The 27,176-nt window shown below is 35.8% G+C and overlaps 1 protein-coding gene across 1 annotated transcript in view; it reads left to right on the forward strand.

Annotated features, from left to right (window-relative positions):
* TRDN (triadin) overlaps positions 1-27,176 on the forward strand; it is a gene marked incomplete at its 3' end in the record, with an annotated part of 43,645 nt that overhangs the window by 16,135 nt on the left and 334 nt on the right. The window contains exons 3-5 of the mRNA XM_010019465.1: positions 21,767-21,826; positions 23,188-23,247; positions 25,840-25,899. Coding sequence (XP_010017767.1) covers positions 21,767-21,826; positions 23,188-23,247; positions 25,840-25,899 — 180 coding nt within the window. The remainder of the gene's footprint in view (positions 1-21,766; positions 21,827-23,187; positions 23,248-25,839; positions 25,900-27,176) is intronic.

Raw genomic sequence — 27,176 nt, forward strand, 5'->3', positions numbered from 1 at the left:
CAGGAATGCTAGGTACATAGGTAGAAGGTGTCTATTCACCATGGGCCACTGTAGCTGACCAGGCTGGGAGTACTGTGGGATACTTCACTGCTTCGAAGGCATACAAATATTCTGGACAACTTCATGCTCAGCATTGCAATGCCTGCTTCTTTGGAAATCAGTGACGTACCATACACTTTGCATTGGGTCACTAGGCTGTAGAAATAGAATTCAACTAGAAGCTGCTTATATTAGTCAGTTAGAAGGGATAAGGTGAATGTTCAAGCCTAAAAGTCCTTCATCTGAGAAGCTGAGTATCTAATTGCCAGCTTGAAATGTTTGCCTGAGTATTTGCCTGAGTATTTGCCTCCCTGCAAAAAGCGGTTTCTTGATGAGGACTGATGAATAAAGTGGTCTAAGACCCTTTCTGGGTATAGCCATAAGCTTTCACATACTAACATCCTCAAATAACTTGTTATCATCTCCAGACAACTGGAGGTCTCCATTTCATCCTAGCAGCTAAGATTTGTCCTTGATTATACCTGATTTTGTCACCTCTTTTTTGTGGGCTACAGAAATACTGTATAGGTGGCCTGAAGCCACCAGTCCCTTGGACATGCCAGTGCAGAGTACTGTGCATATCTGCTGAGTGACAGGCAGCTCTGAGCTCCTTAGAGCTGTTACTGTCTCTCTTTGCAGGCTTCTCTTAAAATTGTGTAAACAACAAGGAGCTGAATTTCCTGGGTCTAAGACTATACAGAAGTTTTCTGAGAGCTGTGTGGTAAAGTCTAGTCAACAGCTTTTCTGCTTAGGCACAGTGACATTAACTCCCAGAGCTAAAGCTCATGGGATGCAGAAGGAAAAGTCCTGGGAGGTGAGGGCTCAGACAAGCTTGTGCAAGTAGGATATGCTCATGGCATTTGAATATCCTAAACAAAAAATTTACCCAGGCTGTGCAGAACACTACTGCTTTCTCCAGAAGATGAATGTTTTGCACTTATTTACAGATAACAACTCTCAAATTTCACTCTGTAAATGTGCATTATAGTTGCTGTGCCTGATTTTTAAGTATTTGTATTGGATCTAATCCACAGTTATCGTGGTACTCATGAATAGGATGAAAGTTTTTGAAAAATCTCCATAGCTAGTTTTGGTGTAGGGACAAGCATTCACTCTTTTTTTTGCTTTGCTGACTAGAAGATACTATGAATGCTAAAATGTTAGCACAAAAATTATTTTACAATGGAATATAGTAACTGAAAAATTAAGAAGACTGCTAGTACCACAATACAATTACATATTGGAAAAACTTCAAGGGGAGTAGTAAGGACACTGTAGGGATGAAGGAAGAAAAGTATAATGATAATTACAAACCCAGGGAAAGCAAAGATCACCTTCCTAGAGATGTAAATTGAAAGTAAAGATAATAAAAGTACAAGTAATGACAATAGGCTTGCACATGCAACAGGACTAATATCAGTTTCAGAATCCTTTTGAAAGGATAAAAATGTCTCTTGAGTGCCTTTTTATTGCAATTATTTTTCTAGTCCAAGACTTATTACTAATATTTATCTTTAATAATTGGAAAAGAAAGAGTATTTGATACTGTCTGGGGCGGGAGGGGGAAAGTGTTCTTCAGCGGAGGTAGTAAAAGAATACCCTGTAGAGGACTTTGCAGTCTTTAATAGTGGGCATTCTCAACATGCTAAAACTGCACAGCATTTTCACAAAAGATATTGAGAAGCCTAATAACTGTTTCTTGCAGGCTTAATATGCTGTTGGCTTTATTCCTTTCTAGAACAATTTTTACGACTGATAGTCTTGTTTATATTTTCTGGCTTAGTTTTATGTTTAGAGACAAATTTTGACAGCTGTATGTTTTCTTATATTTTGGTCCTTTTTACTAAAAATTATTGTTATATAAAAAGATAAGTATTTATAATTTTTGATGGACAATACTGATATCAGTTGCGAGTTTGCAAAAGAGTTGAGAAACCTGGTGCGCAAAATTAGAAATAATGATCTGTAAAAGATAAGCAAGTGCAGACACTTCAGCATTGTAATCCATGGCTGATAATGTAATTATTAAACTATTCTGGAACTTCACGCTAGTTTACATATGAGTATCTGACAATTTAAAATCTGAACATGGATTCCTCATTCAGGTAGCCAGTGTACACCTGAAAAACACTGTACATATAACAGTGGGTGTTTTTTTGTATGTTAAAGTCAATGCATTCTGGCTGGGAAACTTGAATCTGGTATGTGGTCTTATCAATAAGTTGTTGGAAACCTTTGGAAAATATTCTAACGTGAGAATTATTTCGGTTTTTTATTCTATACTTCAAAGCTTAAGAAATTGTTGTAAGATATCCTTCCTTAATTTTATATTTTGGCTCAGATTAAATCCTCTCTCTGTCTTTCTCTTTCTCTGTCTTGCACTTCCTTTCACACACAAAAACACATATGTGTAGGTCACTATGTAAGTAATTTTCATTTCAATAAATACAACTAGAAAGCACAGTATGAAATAAACCACCTTCGTGATACTGTTAACCACGCCTGTATTACCAAATAGTTTTTTATTGGCTTAAGATTATTCTATATCAAAAATAAGAAGAAACCTTATTTCCTTGAGGTAGAGATAGATCGCTAAATTTCTGTGAGCTAGGTTATGTATGAGGTAGAAAGATGTATAAAATAGTTACATGAAATGATCCTACTTTTTTTACTTGCCTGTAATTTTGATTGGCTTTGTTGGTTTTTTTTAGAACAATACAGTTCAAAAATCATAGATTAAAACAAGAAACCACAAAACCCCATAAATTTCTTCGAAGCTTGAAAGAAATTTTGTTAATTATAAATAAACTTTTTGGCAAAGCACCTATCTTTCTGTCTTCAGTCTTCTGTCTTATTCAGCACAACAGCACAAACTATTTATTTGTTCAGATCTGAATATTAATCTGCGCTAACAACAACCACCAAAATGCTCCCAAATGGAAAGATTCTGAGACCAGATCATTTCTCATTTCTCTGTTTAAGAGTAGTCAAGCAGACATCTATGACAGCTTTGCCTGGGAAAGGGGAGAAGTAGGAACCATCTGCTTAGATAGCTTAGATGGTAAACTGTATTTGAAAGTGGTTTTTTGCCTGTAAATGCCTAAAAAGAACTGGTTTGGGTATTCAGATAGGGTAATTAAAAACATAATCACAAATATTTAAGGTCCTGCAATTTATAGTGTGTGTCAGACTGTTTGTATCTATTAAGTACGTAAGAACAGTTACGTAGGATCAGACCAAAAGTCCAGCTCACCCCGTGGATGGGATAGAAATCCTTATTGCTGCCCAAGAGTGACCAGTACAAATGTCTCAGAAAGTATATCAGAACTATTAAAATTATAGTGATAACTTCCAAAAACAGTTCTCTATACTCTAGATATTTGCCCCAGTCAAAGACTCCCTGAGGCAGGGTGTCACTGAATTCAATAGGGACACAGTTCTTGAGTGGCTGTAATTCATCTTCCACTCGTATGATCCCAGTGTAGGTTATGTAGATTAATGTTAGGGAGCAGAACAACCAGGTCAGTAAGTTGCTAGAACTCATTTGGTTTAATAACAAGATCTTGAAGATTTTTTTTTTCTTTCCTAAATTCCCACATGATTAGTTAAATAGCAATTAGTCCCACTCTTATCTTAAAGTGCTGCATGCATTAGGAAGGTTTGCTTTTAACTCATTATCATTAAGCAACAACCATTTCTCACACTAGAAACATATTGGGCAGGAATCAGATGAATAAACAAAGCTGACTAGTGCCATTTTAGATACCACATGGTATCTCAAACGTAGCATGGAACTAGCAGAGATGACACAGGACATAGGGGTGAAGTGCACCTAATGACTACCAGAGTACCTTAGGATGTTTAAAATGCCACTAGGTGCCTCTTAAGATTCTTACATATAAAATTCTTTGCTACAAGGGTTTTCTAAGGTTTAAAATAACTATAAGTTATAAATAAATGGTTTTTAATATCTTATCTTAGAAGAATACTGGGAAAAATTCACATTGCTAGCTAACATGGTAACTATATTTCTGGGCAGAATACTGAAATTAGAACATTGTCTTTCATAATTTAGAAATCCTTTTGCTATACAGTAACAAATCTGGGAAAAATAAAACAAGTGGGTTTTCTGGAGGTAATATTCATGTTCAGAAAACAGTTTCCAAACAAAAAATTGGAAATGGACTAGAGAAAAGAACTTCAGAATACCACACATGCAACCTAAGAACTGAGTTGCCAATGTGGTTGTTATATGCTTCTTAGAAATTAATTATGCAGTTCCATTCATTCCCTAAAGTATATATCTATTTGCACTGGCAATGCCTACTGAATTCAGTTTCTTTTATGTTGCCATATAGTAATGTTCACTTTTCTGTATATGACTTGCTATAATAGATCTCTCTAAAAGGCTTTCACTGTCTCCCTAGGCTACACTCTACTACAAAGCATTTTGCATATCTTTGTGTAAAGTACACCCTGTGTTAAAAGACGAAAATCATTGATCGGTTCAATTCTCAGATGTTAAACTGCTTTCCAGATATGTATTTTTTGCATTTTTGCGGCATCCATTTCTGTTATTAATGTTCTTTTAACAATCTCATCTTTTTTTAGTTACTCTGATCAATACAATAATAGCATACCCATGAAAAAACAGCATTTTATAATGGGAAGGAACTATTTTCCGTATTATCCAGATGAAACAAAACTATATGCCACTAGGGAACAGGGTTGTTCAATTAAAGTTCTTTTGCCTGCTGAAGAAGAGTGATTGAGTTTCAACTTGACTTGAAACATTTTAATCCAGACTTGCCAGCTACCTTTCAAAAGGTACAAAGAGAGTTTTGAGCCACAAGGCTAGTAGAAATCCTGGGAAGTGTAGCAGCACAAAGATTTGCAGCTGTTTAAGCTATCCTCTTAAACTGGGGAAAACACTAAGCAAAACTATCCTTGTTACCTTTGTCGAAAACGTTTGTGCCCCAGCAATGGAGCACTGGGGAGTTTATGACTCAGAGAAGATGCCTCCCTGGCTGGGAGCCTGATGTGCCTGAGACAGAGTAATTACCTGACCTGGGAAGTGAGAGGGATCTTCCAAAACTCAGTTAAATCCACAGCACCAAAACTGGAGGTCCTGAATGTTTCTGAGTGAACTCAGATCCCCTCACAGCGACTGCAGTGCCAAAGATAGGATATGAAAAGTAGAGCCCCATGCTCATGACCCACAGAAACAATATCTCTGCATGTCAGAACCCTAAAAAAAAAAATAAATAAAAGGTCAATTGGCTCTAGAAGTGATTGAATTTATAGGAATATATATTTGAAGACTAATACATTAAGGTAGGATCTGCAGAGTTGACAATTTTTAAAGCTGAGCAAAAGAACTGTGGTTACTCTTTGATTTCTTTTTTCTATTTTTCCCTCCTTCCACAAAAATACCGCTACTGAAAAAGAAATCTTTTCCTATTTTGCTAAAAGACAATTCTGTATTGAAAGACTTTGCAGGATTAAGTTTTTAAGCAGGCTTGGTAGATACACAAAATTCCCAAACATATAAAAACAAAGGGGAAAGATCAATGACACAATGACACAACAACAGAAGGAAATCACAACAATCAGTAAAATAATATGTATGTAGTTAGATAATGACATATGTCTACTTATCATTAATTGCGAAAGCTGTTTTGTTCTGTAGTAAGAGGAATGTTATTTCAAACATAGAAATAAGGAAAAGTATGTATATATTTAATTGTCTTTAACATAATGAGAAAAGAAGGAGTGGAATAAGTTCCGTTTAGAAAGTTGGAGATTATGAAAGACTGGCTTGTAATAAAATTTTTACAGGGGCTGGGATGTTTTGCTGTTATGAAAATAACATGCAAACTGTTCTAAAAATGTCTTCCTTGCAGTTCATCTCCTTCAATGTATAGTCTTGTAAAAATAAAAATTATAAAACACCATACTGGAATAAAAGCATGTCTCAGCATGATGACGAAGATGCCAGCAGGTCATCTACAGTGAATTTTTATTATAGACTAAAGAAAATGCAATAGCATGGGAACAATTGAATATCTATTGAACTGGAATCTAATCTGTTTATTTTTGTCCTCTTCTGGCTTTACAATGAAAGCTTCATACATATCTGGAATGCCATGTTAAATCCCTGCAATCTTGAAGCAACACAAAACCTACTTGTTTGCTTTATGTTGCTCAAGATGGGTAAATTGCCCAGAAAAATGTGAAGGTCATGTTCTCTGTAACTCTAATAGCTGTTTAGGGATGTCAAAGAAAGTATCAAGTGGAGGGAATAAGGGCAACTAAGGTGGAGTAGCTGAGCTTTTACTGAACAGGTTTAGGAAAACCAACATCACTTCACAGCAATATTTACAGTTTAGAAAAACATGTTGTTAGGGGTAAATATACACCAAAGTGGAGGGCTTTCACCAAGAAGAATGAGAAATAGTATTCTGTGATCTCTGTCAAAAGCAGTCTTATACAGCAAATGAAAGCAACACTGTATAATTTGGCAAAATTTGAAAGAAAAAAAAAAAGAAACCTACATTCTCACTTTGAATTGTAGTTGTGATTTCCAAAGAGACGGATAAATAATTTTGAAACCATATTTAAAAGGCACTGTGGCCCATTACCTCACACAGTGAATGAGCACACAAACTGTTCAGCATTTTTATCAGTAAGAGGCAATTAATTTCCCCTAACATTTTCAAGAAAGATCTTATGACACATGACTTCAGGAAAAGTTGTTCTGCACCCCAGTGTGAAGTTACTATTAATCCTCAGAACAGGGCAAGGTCTAAGAAAACACTGGGGATAAGGCTGTGCTACCAGCAAGCTAGTAGGGAAGACACCTAAATTAGTTATATGTGTCATTCAGTTTCCAACACTGAATGTTGGTACCTAAAGCCTTCTGCTACACTGTCTTTTGTTCCTGGATATAGGCATAATACAGCAATTTAATTTCCGAATTAAATATTTCCTGTTATTTTTTTTTCCGCCATGCTTTTTTCCTGTTGCAAAACTTGTTTTTTTCCTCTAGAGTACAGCTACACAATATATCAGTAGATAGCTAGAAGCTGCTTTAATACACAACTTCCTTTATTCTCCTCCTAGCCCCATGAGGATAACCATCACCTTCACCAGTTGGTACTATCTAGATTCAACACACACATCAGCTGCACGACTGGAAATTTCTCCTACGAATACCAGCAGCAGGAGAGTTGACTACAATTCTTCATACAGACAGCATCTACAAACGCATTAGAAATTACATCCTTCTCATCTTCTAAAGCTCTTTAACACCACTCACTCCTTGCCCTTAGTATCTGTTTCCACCAACTTTTCAGGATAATCAGCTGCCTGCTACCAATTTAGTCTTGACAAACTAGCAAGGATATAGCCTCATTAAATTGCTGGCAAGAGCTGTAAGGGTTTTAACTACTCAGGAGCAAATTATTAACCTCTGGTTCACCAGGACTCTGAATAGGACTCATTTTCCTTTTCACACTTAGATGTTCATAAGAGAAAAAATGTCAAAACACTGATGGTGTATATTGCTGTGTTACCTGTAAAAGACTATGAAAAAAAGATGACCAACTGGTAAATTTTTCTTAGAACAATGTATTAGCATTTCAAGTGAAATTCTATCTGTTCAATTATACCTTTAAAAGATACATTAAACCTATGTTCCATCCTCATTACAGTATTTAAGTAGAAACAGGATGGCTTTAAGAATAATATTGAATGTCAAGAATCAGAATTAAAATCCCAGTTCTTTTGCTGACTTTTGGGCTATCTTGAATAAAGTATTTTTGAGTTTCAGATGGGACAATAATCCTTTTTTTTTTCTCTTTGCCTTTCATACCAATGACACTTTATTTGGTTTGTTGTTTGGTTATTGGGTTTTTCTTTTTTTTGTTGTGTTTTTTCTTTCTTTTTTTTAAGGTATATTTCACCGTTAAGATGGAAACTCAGCAGAGGGTGAGGTCTAGGAGCTGTTTTAGCAATGCCAGATTGCTACACACCACTTCATCCTCTGACAAAGCAAGATGCAGAGCTATGCTTTCCCACTAAGAGAAGAAATGTAGCCCTCCTGTGTTGAGGAGATAGATAGGATATTATATCATGTTATGACACCAGGTGGTACCTAAAGCAATCCGTGTAGACTGAGTCCCATAGATGCTATCATAACACAATACAATTAAAATAGCCAAGAATAAGGCTATACATTTCATTATGCCATAAAAGGAAATAACAAAATATCAAAATCAGAAACACAAGAACAGATGAATAAGGGAACTGTTCCAGGAACCAGGAATCTCATGCCCTACCATGAGGGGCCGTGCTCTTCATTCACGCTGATGTAAACCTACACAAATGCTGCATCATTAATTTGCAGACTCAGGGAACTATAATTTTTTCTCTTTCTCCCACCCTGATCTTCCCACAGCTGGGGCTTTGTAATGTGCAACCAATGCTGGGCTGTCGTTAGACACTGTGAACTGCTGTTAATGAAGCTTAGCTGGGTAAGGGGTGGGGGAAGCTAGTACACTAACTGCATATTCAACAGCTATTTCAGTAAAGCTGTCTGTAACACTGATCATCAGCTGATTGTGAGGGCCTGCTTTAGGTCAACAGTGCATAGATATATGGGCCTGCTAACAATATGGTCAAATATATTGCCTTTCAGTATCTTGAAATGGTCACTGAGGAGACTGCTAGCTTCCCGTCTTGGCATTAGTTAATCAACCTGCAAGTTCCCTATATCTGCACAAGACCTGTGGTCTAGAGAAGTCAGTGTCAAGCAGTATCCATATTTAAGGAAATAAAGTACTTACCCATTCAAAATCCAAGGATTGCAAGGGCAAAGATAATTTTTCATGTCTGCTTGATAACTGAAGAAAACAATGAAATACAGCCTTTAAAATACATACTCCCTTACAATAATTTAATAAACCATGCTGTCATCTCATAAAGGATCGGAATGGTTGCCGTGGTGACAAAGATTATCCTTGCTGCTGCTTGATTCTGTCATTTTTCTAAACATGAATTCGTAATATTTAGGATTTATTAACAATGTGCCACACTGATAGAGATAAATTACATGCTTTAAACTGGCCCTGTAAGTCTTCTATGATATTATAGCCGCTTTGTCAACTCAGCAATAAGGTATGATGTGATTACTAGAAAATTAAAGCTATTTGTCATTAAAGATGAAGCAGAAAGTATCCAAATTCTCAGAACAGAAAAGAAACCTGCCCAATAATCCATTGTGTTTCCTTATTTTAAATATTTTGGAGTTATCAAAGAGTCACTATTTTGTATCTTGTAAATTGATCAAGATCAGCATATATTGAGACTAGATTTATAAGTGGTGGGAAAGTTTAGCTTGTAATGTATCAGAATTGATGTGTTCCAGGCTGCAATTTTTTATGATGGCTCAAGCTATAATAGGAAGCTTATGAAGAGATCTTATTGATGCCTACTTTGCAATATATAAAAACATATATACACACACTGTATTTCACTTTAAGGAATTTGTGCAGGATTTTTTGTGATGTGTCATGAAATTATAGAGGCACATTTGATGAGACTCTCAGTGGAGCTGTCTAGAAAGTGACTTTTTTTGTGTACCTTACTGAAGTATTTGTGTCAAGTAAGCTCCACTGTTGATACAATGTGAGACTGATTTAGATGGCCAGCTCTAGAGTCATTGCTCCATACATATTTCGCAGTCAAGTTAGCAGTAAGAATTTCCCTAAACCCCTAGCAATTTTGAAGACTTTTTTTTTTTTTTTGAAAGAACAAAAGTTTAGACTTTTTTTTTTCCAATACAGAGAGGCCCATTTTCTGTAGTGAGACACATGGGATGTGTGGGAACCCAGAAAAGTTGAGGCATCTTAAGGCAATTAAGGAATACGTGCCTGTGTAGATGACTGCCTGAAGAACGTGATTTATCACTTAGTGGGCCATATTCACCTCTGTGTGTAGGATGACCTCTTGAGCTGGGTAAGATATGTCTCCACTGTATGTTGCAATGCAGAGGAAGTGACAAGAACAGGCAGGGAAACTGAAAATCCAGAAAAGGATTTTCTATCAACTGAATTCTCTCAGTTGATAGAAAAAGAACCCTCACATAGCTGCAGAAAGAAAAAATAATCCAGGCTAAGATGAAATACAGTTAATCAATATGGCATGATTTCTTCCTAATCACAGCCTTTGAGGTTTATATAACAATAAATGAACTACACAATCAGGCTGCAAGGAACAAGATGAAAAGTGAATAAAAAATCCTTTAGCTTAATGTCATCATATAATTAGCTTAGTTATGCTGCCATACATTAGTAGCTAACAGTGCTATGTATTTTGAACTATCTTGCACTTTACGTCAGTGAAATAATGTTCTTTTTATCTGAAGACAACATAGGCTGATACCATAGAATAGTTAAGTTTCCTCCAAACAGACACAATCAGTATTTCAGATGGCAAATACTACCCAATAAAAACATTCTGTATTTATTTTCAAGAACTTATACTAAGATCAGAGTTGTGAGAAGGGAAATTACCATTGCCTGGATCTCTTTGGCAATGTATGTGCTGTTACAACCTGAACAAATAACTAAGGATATAAGCGGAAGATTTCAGTTTTCTTCAATAGGCATTAAAATAGCTCCTTAGAGTTGAGATGTAATATGCATAATATTTTCTTTGGTGGATTAATTTTAGGGTCAGTGCTTCCTTGTTAATTAGACACTACAGGCAAAATCTAACCCTAAAATACAGAGGCATTTCCCACAGAGTCTGTGAGCTTGCCATGTGCTTTTGTTGAAGACAAATTTGATCCAGTATTTTATACCAATTTCCTACTGAAGGAAATATATGCACAATAATATGAACCTGGCACTCTGTATAGTCTTAATAACTTTACTGGGCACCTTTAATAAGCGACCTTTACATTTCTGCCACTGTATGCAAACAGTGCTATGCAAGCTTGATTTAATTCTGATTTGCTTTTTCTCAAATTCAGCATGTTGCATTTTCCATATTATCCTGGGTTTGGCACAGTAGGAAAAAATCAGTTGAAGAGATTTATAGCAGTAATTTAATATCGATGTCATAGGTGAGGAATTTTGTTCAAAAGAGATAGTGTAGCAAAAGCAGGTAAATACTGTACCACTTCCTCTTCTAACAATACAGTACTCAGTGCTTTTCCAGCCCTGACTATTCTATGATTCTATATAGCAAATGAGTTGTTCTCGAATTCAATGACCCCTAACCTGGGAACTTTTATTTCTGTAATCTGTATACAGCATTGAATCTGTCTTTTATTGTATGTTGGAGTTACCAGTTCAGCATGTAAGCTTTAAAAAATTTAGTAAATCTGGTTAAAAGAACATTTTTTTCCTTTTAAAGGTTATTTGGAAAACATGACCAACACATATTACTATATAGCTGGTACAGACCAGCAAAACATATTTTTGACTTTAAAATTGCTTAATTAAACCCAGAATAATTATTAAAGTCACTTAATTTTATTATTTTTGTCTATATATACATACATATATACAACTGAACTGTGTTGGGTATGATTCTGAATATGTAGATGATAAAAGCATGGGGCTCCTATAATATTTAAAGAACTTAGGGGTTTTTTATTATGAAAATGCATCTGATATTTTGCTTGTGGAGCTAATTATAATATTGATAAATCTACATCTCGTTGTTTTCAGAAATTCCTAAACAGAAGCTGGAGAGACATGAAAAACAACCACCAAAGGGTAACTTTATATTTCTATCTGATTATCTACGTATATATATATGTAATATACAGTGTATTTGTTAACTACATATGTTATCACTTTTGTATTATAGAAGCATTCAAGTTGTAAATTATCAAAGAATTGTGTATACCTTAACATTAGCAAATAGTGTCATTTTTTTTGTGTGGCTATACTGTCAATGAACATTCTCCCACCCAAACTTATCCAGAAATCTTTTTTGTAGGAAAGGTGCAAGATAGTAGAGTGCTGATGAACTTCCTCTGGTGCAAAAAGCATGAACTGTGTTGGGCAAGGAAAAAACCAAATTTATAGGCCAGTAGGTGCCATCCAAGTTGCGAAGTCATAGTTAACAGTGAGCCAGGTGTGTATCAGAGATAAGAAAAGCCTCCATTTTAAGAACTTACTTACTCTTTTTCTATCTCTTCTAACTGGCACTTTCCAAAAATGCACAGAGTAACTGGTTTGGATTGGTTTTCAGAGGTCAGGTAAACAAAGAAATTTCCTGGGATGTGTGCAGATTTTTTGCCTAAGAAAACCTCCTCTGTAAAGGTTACGTTGCATAAAATTTGATTAACATCTCTCTGAGGCACCAATGCTATGTTTAGTAATGACAGGAGGAAGCAAGAAGGGAGCTTATTAAAAGTAGTAGGGTCATCTGGAGTGTCTAGAACTGCTTCCCGATCACTTAATAGATCATGTTGTATGGAAATGAGGTTTTTAGGGTATCAGTGGTCTAGCAAGGTAATAATGCAAGGGATCCCAGTTAAGCTCTTTTCACACACAGTATCCTAAAAACACAAATGAAATTGCAGCCTTGACCAAAACAGCCTCTTGTGTACCATTTTATCTATACAGAAGTTCATTGCTTTACATAAATGAACATAAACTTTGCAGAAATGATTACTGAGATTTTATAAAATGCCAGAAAAAAAGCGTTCATGTGTCAGAGTTAAGTCACTTTAAGTCTGATAATGCTCTTCTATTATACAATCACTTACTGAAGCACAGGACAGAATTTTTGCTATTTTTTGTAATCATACTTAGTTCCAAAAATGTATTTTGTACATAGGAGGAAAAATTATAAGAAAACATTCCATCTGGCCTCAAGCTAGAGTATGATAAAGGCATGTGTCTTTAGGGAGTTTTACTGTTACCTTCTGAAGTACGTCCAGGAAGCATGTACAACTATAATATTTTGTTGGGTTTAATAGGAAAAATCTAGAGGTAAAGTGAATGTTTTTAATAGATGCAAACACCACAAAAAATTTCAGTCATCCATACCAAAATGTGGGGACACTAGAGTTCTAAAAATAATTTTAATTGTATTTTTTGAATAGTCAACCTCCCTGAATCCAGGTCCCAAGATTTACAAGGGATTTCCACCCATAAGCCTGATTTTGAAAAGATTTTATGAAAATATGAGGAATAGATATAATGAATGAAAATCCCAGATGGAAGTGGCTGAAATTATAAGAAAGATTCTTATGCTATTAAGAGCCAGGCAAACATGTGCCCTAAAATTTTGCTTTTAATTAAATATTTTGATAAAGTGCTAGGAATATAGTCCATTTCAATTATTGTACTTATTCAATTTGATCATGAAAGGAGGAAATACTATGAGAAATGATTCATCAAAGCATTTTCTCATGCTTAAGAGCACTGAAATTAAATTATTTCACAATTATGTGTACACATAAGCACAAATTCACCATAAAATAAGGTCTTTCCAACTTGATATTTGATGTATTAGTACTTGCACAAGGGCAAATGACACCCTGAACTGTATGAACTCATCCCACCAGTAGCAGTAAGGCATTAATTAACCCCCCGCACTCATCTCTCACGAGACCACATCTGGATGCTGTGTTCAGTTCTGCGCTTCCCAGTTAAGGAAAGCCATCTGTAAACTGGGGTGAGTTTAGCCTGAGGACACTGTGGTAGTCAGGGCTAGAGAAGTTGGCCCAAGAGGAGGCTGAGGGATAGGGCTTTCTCAGCCTGGAGCAGCTGTCCTGTGAGTTTGTCATTTTGTGACATAACACTCTAAGCTGCTGCTGAAGCGTGTTTAAGTCATAGGTGTCATAATTGTTGTTACTATTATTATCAATGAATAAGAGGTAACTATGCAATACTTTGGCAACAGGGAAGAACAATAATAAAATATATCAATATAAAAGTACATGTAAGTACCTTCTCTAATGGAAGGTTCAATGATCATCCATATGGATTGACAATTTCTGATTCTTATGGAAAACTGATTTGAACAGTGAAATGAATTGCCCTGCATTTCTGGGAAATATATCTTACTACAACAGACATTGAGAAGGAGTGGAAAAGGTTGATCTACCTTGTGGCTTTTCCCAGATACACTTCACTGATACATTGCTGTTGGAGTGAGGGAGGGAGGAAGACAACGTGATGATTAAATGTTACCTGCCACAGCCATATGTTAAATCGCAGTGATTATAGGACTTGTTTGCCTAGGAGTTAACACTAGCTTCTCTCTCTTGCTGCAGAAAGTATCTCTGAATTCAACCTGATTTGACAAACAGATTCCAGGCCCTCCAGAACCACTTCATTTACTATGTATAGAACATATCTGTCCCTCCTACCTCTATGAGGTGGTCATTAGGGCAGTACTGATAACCATAGAATCATAGAATCATAGAATGGTTGGGTTAGAAAGACCTTAAGATCACCTAGTTCCAATCCCCATGACATGGGAAGGGACGCCTCACGCTAGACCGTGTTGCCCAAAGCTCTGTCCAGCCTGGCCTTGAACACTGCCAGGGGTGGAGTATTTATCACTTTTTTGAGCAGATTTTAAGATCACAGAATAAAGCTGTCTGTATTTTGGCATATGGATAAATTCTGAGTTTATAAAGACAAATATAATATGACTCCATAATTTAATTTGCTGTAGGTGGAAGACAAGGTATTTGAGACAGCTAAATAGACAAATAGAGCTGGACTCCACAGTATCCTAGAAATGCATGTAAACTGACAAAATTAGCAAATTAAATGACGTATTCATGTTTGGCACAAGGCTGTGTAATTTCTGGAGGTATGGCTACAGAGATACATGAGTTAGTTAACTTCAAACTAAGTAACATGCTACAGATAGCAGTGTAGCTGTGGTGGCTAAGATACAGCTGTCAAGTATTTATTTAGCTGTATGGGTTTAAGCAGCCTAGGGTGAAGCCAATTTCTTTGGGCAATTTGACAAACCTAAATCTCATTTCAGATGGATGTAACACTTTTTGACTGCTACAATTAAACCTAATTTTACATTATACAAACATGTAACTCATGGGACCTTGTCTCACTCTTATATAGGCATTTACATTCAGTGTTGCAGAGCTAAATCCAGCACAGGGTAGGCACTGCAGTGAGCAAAGTGAGTGTGCATGTCTAGTGCCAGCTGTTGAGGACCTAGGCAAAGTCAGAGGCAAGCCTCTTCTGCCTTCTCAGGTAATTGAGGTGATTTAGAATGAGTGCAGGTGCTTCCATAGTCCATTAATTGCTATGACTTCCTTAGATTATAGTTTTGGACCTGTGAGCCTTTGCCCCTTTCCTTTTTTTTCTTTCTTTTGGTTTGTTTTTTTTTCTTTTGGTTTGTTTTTTTTTTTTTTTTTCTCAATGAGTCCAACATCCAGTTATAGCATCTAAGGTTACTTCTAAGGTTATGTTACTTTTGAATAAAAGCATCTACACAGAGATTTAATGGTCTCTGCCTAATGGACTCTAACTTCATTGTATTAGTTCTTTTATCTTAACTTTTCTGGGTGTTGCTCCATAGATGAGCACTTAGAAAGTTTGCTGGAGCAAGCAATCTCTGCTTCATGCATACTGTGCTCATCACCTACTTTTATACTAAGCAGCAGACTTAAAACTTAGCTGGAAACTCTTTTTACTTCCCTTAGGTAAAGAATTAGTGCCTCCTTATTACATCTCTTCTTTTTGCACTTGCTTTTTTTTGTGGTGGGGAATGTCTCTAGCTCAAACACCTTAATGAAGAAAAACTAAATCATACCCTCCTTCACTGTCTTCTACGTGTTGCAAATCAAATACACTATTAGATGACTGAAATTCAGAGAAACCTCTCACTTCTTGTTTTTCATTTTATGTGAAGTAGATGACAATACTCCTATACAATTAAGTTTGGAATACATTGACAAATTACCTTTAAATTTTCCTTTATAAGCTTCTATATTAGATTATTTATGAATATGCCACAACCTGGTCACTGAGAATGAAATTTTTCATGCTTATCTTTTTGCTTCAAGATGAATTTTCATTCAAAGTCATATAAAAATATTTCATCAATTTCCCAAATCTATGTTAATGAAAATCAAGTTGGGGTGTTATATTTTATTCAAAGCTAATAACAGTTCAGTCAGAGCTTATACTTTTTCAGTATGTGCAAGGAAGTCCAAGAAAAATTCTTTAAGTAGTGGGAAAAATTTAGTTTACACAATTTTCATAAAACTAGTTTTAGTTACTCACATTTTTTCTCAATGAGTCCAACATCCTATTAGAAAAAGAAGAGATCTTTTAATTACAAGGTGTATCATAAAGCAAATAAAATGATTGAAGTTGAATGAGCAGTTTCAGTTCCAGCATTTTTCAGCTGAAGAGTGCATGACTTAGCAGCCTTAAAAACATTTTTATGTGTTTTCTCTTTGTTTTTTATATGCAAAAGAAAATCTTATTAACTCTGATTTGTTTCACAGAAGCATGGGAATGTGGCCAGCCTGTTTTATTTCTAAAACCTAATGCTTGCACCTAAGTGCTGCAGGCTTGAAAAAGGACATGTATTAAATCCTTTACAAAGAAATAGATATAGCATGTCTAAATCTGGTAAAGATCTGCAGACAGTGAAGTATTTTCTATGACAGAGATTTTAGGACTACATGTGAAGCTGAACATGAAAACATTTTGGGGTGTGGGGGGGAGGGAAACAGTTAAAATGCAAAAGAAAAGTCCTATTTAAGTTTGTCAGGTCAAAAGCTTCAGGATTTTGGTGGCCCTGCTGTACTGTGACTGAAGAGTCAAAAATGTGCAGTCATCATAGCCCTGAAAAATGAGCCCTTTAATTTTTGGCAACATCTGCCCTTCCCAGATAAATTTCTACCCAAAATCTCTGAGAGTGTCCATAAGAGGCAAACATTACAATCTGAGATTAGCAAACTCTGAGACTATGGGATATCAACATACAGAATAGGGCTCTTGAACTAACCAGAGATCGCTTTCAGCCTATCACTGGGAAGAAAATAGCTTATGCTTATGCCAGTCTGGTCTTTGCTTATCCACATTCCGGGCTTCATGCCTGAATACATCAAGTTACTTTTATTTCTCAAGAAGGAGTCAAGTGGTTCCTTCACCATGTTTTTAGATTAGAGTTCACACAAATGCCCTTGCATTTTATCCCTTTATACCATTTAGATAACATGAAGGAACTTTAATTAGATTTTTCTGTCCACTTTAAGGTCTGCTGACACTCAATTCAGTTAATGTCCTTCAAGGCTCATTTTTGCTTGTTGTTGTTTTGTTTTGTTTTGTTTTGTTGGTTTTTTGATTTTTGCTTTTTTGTTTTTCCAAAGCATGAAATAGGGAAATGTTATGGAGAAACTAGAATAAATTTAAAAACAAAGCAAAACAAAACACAAAAACCCACAACAGTCTCTCTTATACAAGTAAGATGTTCTGTGTCTAAAAACAAGCTTTCTGATTGCCAGTTCATTCTGCGTAGTTCAGCTATGGTTTTTGGCATAGAGACTACAAGGGCTATTGCCTGGTGTGTAGAAGCTCATGTTTCACTGCCATTGACCATCACAGAGCTATTGTTTGCAAAACTGTGCTATTTTCCCACCCAAAACTGACAACACACTGGCTCCAAGTGTTTTGCACAAAGCTAGCACCTGTTAGTACAAATGTAAGATGTAAAAGCATGCTACAGTTTCTGCTAAAATGTTCAAAGTTCTGCATGCAATGGGCATGCAGACTCCTTTCCCTTGGCATGTTACTAGATATCCCAAAGCAACTAAATGAGTTATAGCCTGTAATTCATTCAATAATATATTGCTGGTGGTGCTGCATTCTTCACAGCCTGGGTTGGTTTTTTTTTTTTTACTGTAAATTGGCTGTCCCTATTCCTTAAAGGCTTTGAAAAATCTTGCTTCAATCTCTTTCCCCTGTGCTGCTAATTGTTATCAACAATAATTTGCCTGTTATGACTGGAAATGTATTTGGATAATGCAAACACATGGAAGACAGAATGAAATTAATGAATGTTTGTAATGGGTTTTTTTGAAGACATGGATCTATTTTCTAATGAGGAAATATTTAACCAACAAAAAAATGCTTGCATCTCTGTGAAATGACATTTGCTTCAAAGCTGGTAAAATGAATGCATGCAAAACTGTTACTGTACTTGTGTATAAAGCACCCAGTTGCCTTCTAATCGGAGTTGTATTTTCTGTGATTTATTTGTTGACAGAAACTTGAGCATTACAAAGAAAATATTTTACCCCTGAAATTACAATATGCTAGTCTTTTAGTAATAGAGGTTGACACGTGCAGTTTTTGACATCTAAATCATTAGAATGTAGAACACAGTCTTTCCAAAAATGGACGGAAAGTTGGGTGGGCAATAGTCCATAATGATTCATGTTTGCCTGTTTCTAGTCAGATATGTAGCTGGTTGTGTTTTGAACAGCTGCTCTTCCTGAGGTTATGCTCTGATTAAAAGAGATGTGTTTTTTCAATCCATTTTAAGAAACAGCTAGAAATAAAGAAAAAAGAGTATGGAAAACAATATGGGAGCTTTTTTATTCTTTTTTTTTTTTTTTTGATTTTTTTAAAGAATAGAAAGCAATGTTCTCAAAGACTGAAAATAATTCCGTCTGTCAGAAAGCTGAGTCAGGGTGCTTTGTGTAATGAGACCAAAAGAGATTCCACAGATTAGATTAAGGTCACTGAATAATTACTTATTTTACAGAAATATGGTCTAACATCTGACGTCTTATTCAAGGAAAAATATTTCTCCTGAACCTGGAATTAAATATTGACATCAAGGAGGTCTATGCATTATCTAGTACCTGTGACTCAGAGCTAAAATCCATTATTTGAATTTCCAAATGTTTTTCCTCAATCAATCACCTTAGTGAAATAAGTGTACATAACACCTCCAAATAACAGATTTATTATGTGGATATTTTTTTTTTTTTTTTTTGTATCTGTAGTAATTCAGGGAGACAAACCTGAGAAACAAGAAAAAATTGAGAGGAAGGAACCTCTAAAGGGTATGTATTCAGTATGTTTCTTGTCTTTTTGCCAGTGGTTCAAAACGAAGTAATCTGTTGACTTTTAGACCCTTCTTGTAAACCCCAATTACATTTAAGGATGGAGGAGGTGTGAAAGCCAGCTGGAAGGAGAATTAATATTTTAAATGCACTCTGAATTCATTGCTCTGCAAAAGGCTAAAATTATATTGAGACTTATGATTAAGTTTTTACTGTATTTTTAACTTACGTAAAAGATGCCCAGAGCATAAATAAGCATCTTTTTATTCTTCTTGAATAAATCCAAGCATAATATTAATCTCTGGGAATATTTCTAAGCAAAATGTAATGAGTAAATTGTAACACAAAGGGCGTGGTCCCTGGAGGCATTTTGCTCCAGAGACCTGCCTTAGACAAAAAAATTTCCCCAGACTCATTTCAGAGATGTTGGGGAGAGGGTGTTAGAGATGATTTACTAATTTGTTAGTGTATGCCAGCAACAAATTACAGATCCACCTGTTGTAAGAGTCAGAATCAGATACTGCTTCCTCTCCACCCACAACTCATGAGTTAGCTCTGGGATCCAAAGGCCACCATCTAGTTTGCCTGTTGTGAGGGATGTTTTGGCAAAATGGCATTTGTAGAAATACACCTACTGTCAAAACACTTTAAGCCTTCTGAGAACATGTCATTTACATAAAAATGTGATTAATGAAGTTTCAAGGTGGAAGAAGAAACCCATTCTGGAAGAACAGATAGGCCAATGGTCATAATAAATCACCCAAAAAAGAGCAGACCCAATATCCAGCTGCAGCTGATTTATTTCAGACCAAGAACACAAGTCTCACAATGAAATTGAACATGCACCTTCCTGAAATCTGTTCTTGACTAGGCTTTCCTAATGGTCTCTGACTGGAGAGATTTCCATTTTTTATAAATAATTCAAAATACATTGAGTTAGTAAGATGGACTCTCAAGGTTAATGGCAGGCCCATAATTTCAGGTTTGTGTTAGAATTAATATTTATTAATAGAAAATAGAATGGTGGTAACATGAGAAATTTTTTCTGAGATTTCGAAAAATGACAGAGCAAAGACAACAATGCCTCATATTAAAACACGAGGGTGTCATTAAGACTTCTGTTATTTTGTGGAAAATTTGGGACACTCTTCAATTTGATTTGGTAGGAAGACAATATTTAATGTTTTTAAAAGCTAATAAATGAAAGCCAATCTCAGATAGCCAATGAAGAAGAATAAGTATTATTATACTGCCTTAATTCATCATAATTCCTACTAATTTTCTAACTGTATTTTATCTTTAAGTGAATATATTAGTGTTGTTTAGTGAACTATCACTACAATTGCTACTAACCCAGTACTGCATATAGAGAATCTCTGTATTTACAGTACTAAGAAACATTGCTTTCAGACTGTACTTTATATTTTAAAACTATGACTATGGGATACATGTTTTTTTAAGGCCCATTTCATTGTAGTGTGACTGGGAAACTCCAAAGTTTCACTGCATCCCTGCATTTCAACTGCTTATTTTCCACTTTATATACATTTGCTTTTCAGGATTCAGATAACAGAGAGCAAATAACATGCTATTCTAATTTCTAATCAACTTCTATGATGAAGTTTAGGAAAGTTATCTAATGACACAGAGAATAATTAGAAGTGTCTCAGTCACCAGTGACTCAGCCAGCTATGTCAGGAACTCATTCTCATATATTTCATCACTATATTTCTAAAAAAATGTGAGAGTCTGAACATTTCCTACCCTTCTTGTTTTGCTTCAGTTAGACATGGAATTCACAGTACTGTAAAAGAACTTCCTTATTCTTCTCATTTTTTGCAAAAGGAGTTTTACCAAACTTCGATGCAATGTCTACAGGAGTAAAAGTTAAAGCTAGCTTGCAGTTTCACAGCTCATTTTTCTGAATTGCTCTAAAATCCACATGCTTATTTCCCATTGTCTGGAAAATTAATGTGTAAAATTCTAAGAAAAGTGAGAGGAAAATGTTCTGTGAATAACTGGTAGCATAATACGTTTTCCACTGTTGTAATGTTAGTTTTTACTTTACACCTACTGGTCATCTAATTATGGCTCTGACATCATCATTGACATGGCCTGATCTCAGCTAGTGTCTATTACAAGCTATCCATATCCATTACTGGTTATCCATTTTAAGCCAGCTGGCAAGTGACAGAGATGTCATTTATGCATGTGATGCTCTTATGCTCCAGGACTGATTCCAGGGTTTTCACAAGCCTCTGCCTAACAGTATGGGGAGGCCCAGGTGGTGTCCTCTTCCTAGTGCAGACAGCAGCATTTACGGTAAGCTCTGCTTTAGTCCTTGACAGTTTTCTGAAAATCTCTCTCCAGGATTGAACAGACAATTGCAAGTGATGATATTGCTGTAGTAAACAGCTAAGGCATGTTACGGTGGCTTGGATGGTAAGCAGTAACTCCCTGTCCAGAGTTGTCTGCTTACACCAGTGTAGTATGATGTGTAGATGTGCACTTCATAGCTCAAGAGTAAAGCAGTCTGCATTTTGTCTCCTAAGGCTTATCTTGGTAGAATTATTTTTGATTCTTAAGTTTTTCCACATGTTTTTTTTAACATGTATGAACACATTTCTTCTTTCCTAGTGACACATAAAAACATACTGGAAAGACAAGAAAAACCTGAAAAAAAGGAAAGACATGCAGGTAATGATTTAATGTCAGAATTTATTTTACATTTTGAGGTATCCCAGAACTAATTGTCTAATCAATTTCCATTTGTGTATCCCCTTGATTGGAAAAAATGTTATAGAACTTTACGAATTCATGAAATCATATAAAGGTTTGCAGACATATAGACTGAGTAGCAGTTTGTATTCCATCTGCATGTTTATCGTGTTTTTTTCTGAGGAAGGGAGATAATCTCACAGTAATCTCTGAGTATTTCCAATCCTCACAGTAATTATGGTTGCTAAAAGAGTATGGTCATCCTGGAAAAATACCTGACAACCTGTAAACGAAGATAATGAGGCAGGCCATGTGAAAAAAAATGTTTTAAATATGATACTGAGTAGGGCTGTTGCATAAGTACTGGGCCAGGCAGGACTAAGTCTTTAAGTAGTTACTTGAAATAAATAGGTATACAGCACCACTTTATCTTCCACAACTTTTACTTTCTTTTGAAGCACCAGCACAAGGCTGGAGAGTACATAGTAATGCTCATCAATACATTTTTTCACTCTTAATATAAACTCATATACCGTAGTCAAATAGTGGTTTTACACACCTGGTCCCTGATGGGTACCTCAAGCAATATGAACACATGCAAACATCAGTTCTGCACAGACATGGACAAGTTATTTTGTAAACATTAATTACAAAAAATTGGCAAATCAGAGCCCATATAGGAGAAAATTCTAGACTTCCACAACTCGGGTGCATTCTGAAACATGAGCCAGAAATCTAGTAACTACAGTGTACTTTATTTCAATTTGTGAAGTGGAAATTAAAAGCAAACAAAAAGCCCCAAAGAACATTAGTTATAATGCCATTGCAATTAAATTTGTAATTAATTATAGTGTTTAATCATTCATAGCTAGGAAAACTGTTAGTTGTTATGTGGAGTTTAGAAAATCCTTCAGAATGAACCAAAGCCATAACCAAGAAAGCTCAAAAATAAAAATAAGCCAAAATCAATAATAAATGACAGTATAAACAGAACAAACCAAAACGTCAACAACAACAACAACAAAAACAGTAAACAATGTAAATAAGCATGGCTCTTCTTTACTAACTTCTTTCATGGGATTACAATTGTGCCAGAAAGGCCACTCCTCTCCCATCTGATGGTAGAAACCTCAGGGATTGTAGACAAGTTTTTGAAAGTTCCAATCACGTGTTTTGGCATCAACAGCAGACAGCAGCAGCTGAATCAGTATTTCTGGTTCTTTGGATGGATAGCTGTGGTGCCTAGTTGTGTTTCTCAATCTTTCTTCTAACTTTTCTGGCTTAAAAAGCAACATTTCTCTCTTTTAATAACCATTAATGTTGTTGTTATGTATTTCTAGCTATTCAGAAAGAGAAACCTGAAAAGCCAGAAAAACATGAAAAGAAAGCACCTTTTAAAGGTAATGGTGATTTTGATATTAGGTTTTGTAAAATTTTTTGCATTTCAGTGGTTATATAGTTTGGGAGAGTGTGGAGATGAGTATTTAAAGTATAAAGCTCTTCTAGTTCAAGCTGTATATTTTTTGGATGCTCTGACTTTTGCTTGATCAGGTCTTGATCAGCCCATGAATAAAGTCTTGCTCAGAATACACTTCTTGCTTAGTTCTCTTGCTTTGATACACAGAGATAATTCTGAATCATTCTTGTGCAGCTAAAGAAATAAGCCTATGACTATAATGTTTGCATTCCATGATGTCTTTTCCTCCACAATGGGATTCAGTAATTTACTTGCAAAGGCGACTTTCTCTTGTGTATCAGTTTTCAGTCTGGTGCCAACCTAATGCAAGAGTGTTTACTGTCTCTCAGTCAGGATCTTCTATCACATCCAAAAATAGATTTTCATTTTCTTGCCTTTATTTTTTTGCAATAACATTTTCATTTCAGTACATGATTTGTGCTGTCCTCCATGGCTTTAGTTAAGATTTACGTATCTACTAATTATAATACATATTCTAAAACAGTATGAGAAGTGATTTTCAACATTCCTTTGACTGATAATGCCATCTTTAGCCATGATTTGGACAGGCGGATTTAAAAATCCAATCAGCTTGCCCCGTTTTGCCATGTTTTAAAGATGAACCTTTTATTGCTTAGCATTTGAATGGTTTTGCTCTGAGATTTTCTTTTTATTTTTACTTTCTTTCTTTCTTCTTTTTAATGTGCATTGCTTTTCAGAAGCCAGGTATTTCTGTAATGAAGTTACAGAAGTCTTTACCTTTTCTTACTTTTACTCAGCTAATTCTTGAAAAAAATACCATGCAATGTATCTTAATATCAATCCGTTACGTCATTTAGATTAATCTCATGATGATGGGATGCATGAATTTATTAGATTAAATTTGAATCTGCTCTGACAATACAGATTTAAATGTACAAATCAGTCTTTATTGGAGTTGATCTTACTCTTGAAGACAAATGTAAAACAGATGCTAGGAGTGAAGAGAGACATTACAGAAAATTACAGAAAAGTAGAATGAAGACTTAAAACCTTGAAAAACTTTGAAAGGTAGCCATTGTACAGTCTCTTTTAAAAGGATATTTGATCATTTTTTCTACTTTCAGTGTCTAACTTGAAAGTGTATGATATTTTTAATAAAGTGAAATCACACTGGAGTTATCCAGAGAAAATAAATGCCCACGGTGTCTGTGTAGATTTTAAAAGCAAATAACCTCCAAGAATCACTGAGATATTCCTAATGAGCAGCCAGCCTGCTTACCCATTTATCTTCTGCTAGCTAACCAAATAACCACTTAGAGCTTTAATGTGTTTAATAGCAGCCATGACTCTAGTTACTGGCTGGAAAATTTTATGAAGAATTTGGCCATTTTGTAGCTAAGTAGATTTGCTGCCATGGTGTGACATATAGACCTGCTTTCCCCTCTTGAGTGTTCCCATGCCATACAAGTCCTTATGGGTGGACTCAGTGCACTAGGGCACTCGTTGCATCCAGTGCTTCCAAAGGCACATTTCTGCTGGCAGTGTGCTGCTGAGCTACATCCATTCCCAAGCCCACTTCCTCTGGTCTGGGGTCCACTCTAAACTGGATCAGCTACCAGGAGTGCTGAGGGCCTATGTCAACCACTTTGCAGTCCCTAAAAGATGAGGATGCTCAGCTCCAGGCCAGCTTCAGGGAACAGGATTACTGAAAATCTGGTGGTTACTCCCCCCACAGTCAGCAGGTTTTCTCTGTGTACAGTGAAAAGACAGGGTACTTCTCCAGCCCCTGTTAAAGACTGCAGAAAGCATCTATGATATGAATACTATTTAAACACATCATCTAAGCAACAGCTATCTTAAAAAAGAAAAATAAGTGTAAATATCAATCATGGCTCATACAGGCAGCTATTCCAGGCTGTTACAGAGGATGTTGTTCTTACGTAGTTATTGCTTAAAAGAAGTGTAATTAATTCGCAAAGCCATTTTGTTCCAGCAATGTGTCTGGATGGCAACCAAGAGAGGAAAGATAGGAGTCTCTGCATAAGATTTTGACAGCCTTTCTGGGACATAGCAGTGTGTGTTTACACAGTGCATCCTGTACAGACATGAACTCACTCGAGCTGGGTTCTGAAGTGAGCACCAGGCTTGTGGCAGTGTTTGTATAATAGTGAGCCCAAGCTAAGAAAAGCACCTTTCGGCAAGACAAATGCAGCCACACAGATTTCTATTGTCTGGAGCACAAGAAGATCAAGCCCGTGGCTGCTCAGAGCTTGAGCTGAGCAAATCTGTGTCAGCTGGAATGTGCAATGTAAACATTCCCTACAAAGCTTCAGATCTGTGTGACTGACTTGTCTTCTGGTCAGTGAGTTTCAACAGATATTTTGGAGGTTTTTACTTCAGTGTGTGAACCTGAGAAAAAGAAGCAAGGATTTTGCAAACAAAAAAGAGGAATCATGAAGACATGAAACTTCTCAGGATTTTGTTATGTTTTAGCAATATTTTCTCATTCTTTGTGATTCTTTTTCCCCTAATGTACAATTGTACTCATTTCTAGTAATTAAAAAAGACAAACCTGAAAGACACGAAAAAGCTGAAAAGAAACCTCCTCCCAAAGGTATTTATTTATTTATACTACATTCTTTACCAGAATTTACATTAAAACATAAATATATGTGAAAAATCAGCTACTATAATGAAATTTAAATATAATTTGAATTACAATGTCTCTAGAAAATTCTGGAGTTAGTTCTATGATCCTTCTAAAATCTGCTGAAATTTCAAAGATGAGAATTAAAGGTGTGAACCGTCATTTCCTGGAAAAAGAAGTAGGCCTGTCTGATATGTACATTTTCGCTATAACTAGTTAACCAAATTGTTTCTTCATTAGCCATCAATTCTTGGTCATGCCACTGCTTTTTTTGGAAGTAGGAACGCCTTCATATAAATATCTGTATTCTGGTTTAGACTAGGTAGAACTGTTCAGTTTACATATTGATAAAATTGCTCTAGTCCACCCAGTGGCTTAATAGAAACAAAAGGCTAGAGCCTTACAGAAGACAGATTTTGAGGCTTACAGGTTTTGCTTCAAGGATGGAGACAGTTAAAGCGATGAAGAAAACAGGAGTGTGAACATCATGCTAAACAGATTAGTTTAAACCATATTCACTGGCATTTTAAACTACTATTGGATGTTCCACAGAAGTAAACTAGAAACACACATATTGTCAGCATCCATGTCTAAGATGAGAAAAAGCTTCTGATACAGGTGAGCAGAAAGAATACTCCTGGTCTCACCAACCTCTGTGTAGCTTCAGCCACTGGTATTTACAATTTGGTAATTCTCCTTGGAAACCTTCCATTCTACTGCAGGGTGCAATATGAATTGGATTGCCTCAGACTAGTCTTTCAGCCTCGGGAATTGGTGTATCAACTCAAGAACTCAAGATTTCTTGGGCAGAGAAGCAGAATCAGTGCACAAAACTAACCCTTACAGATAGCCACACTTTATACCAACTACTTTTACAGCTTACAAAATTTTAGCTCTGATCTCTAAAGTCTAAAGTTACTCAGATTTAGTCTGGGAGTACCTTACATTTCTTTTTTTTCCTCAATGGACTATATTTGCCTCCTTAGTTTATATGATAAAGGTTATCATATAGTCATTAGAAACATTTTATATAATTTGCCATAGCCTACTGTATTTAATATCAGACAAATACTTGCTACAGGACCAAAGACAAAAAAATGCTTGCATCTCATATTTCTGTCTAAGTCTGTCTGGTTTGGGGGATTATACTTTTCATCAGATCTGAGCAAACTGTTAATAATGAAGAAATACTTATTAGTGAAAGCACAAGATAAAATAAGTGATATTGAGTATTACTGGGGGGG

The sequence above is a fragment of the Nestor notabilis genome, unplaced genomic scaffold (assembly GCF_000696875.1).
Source record: "Nestor notabilis isolate BGI_N333 unplaced genomic scaffold, ASM69687v1 scaffold9450, whole genome shotgun sequence".
In the NCBI taxonomy this organism is placed as follows: domain Eukaryota; kingdom Metazoa; phylum Chordata; class Aves; order Psittaciformes; family Psittacidae; genus Nestor; species Nestor notabilis.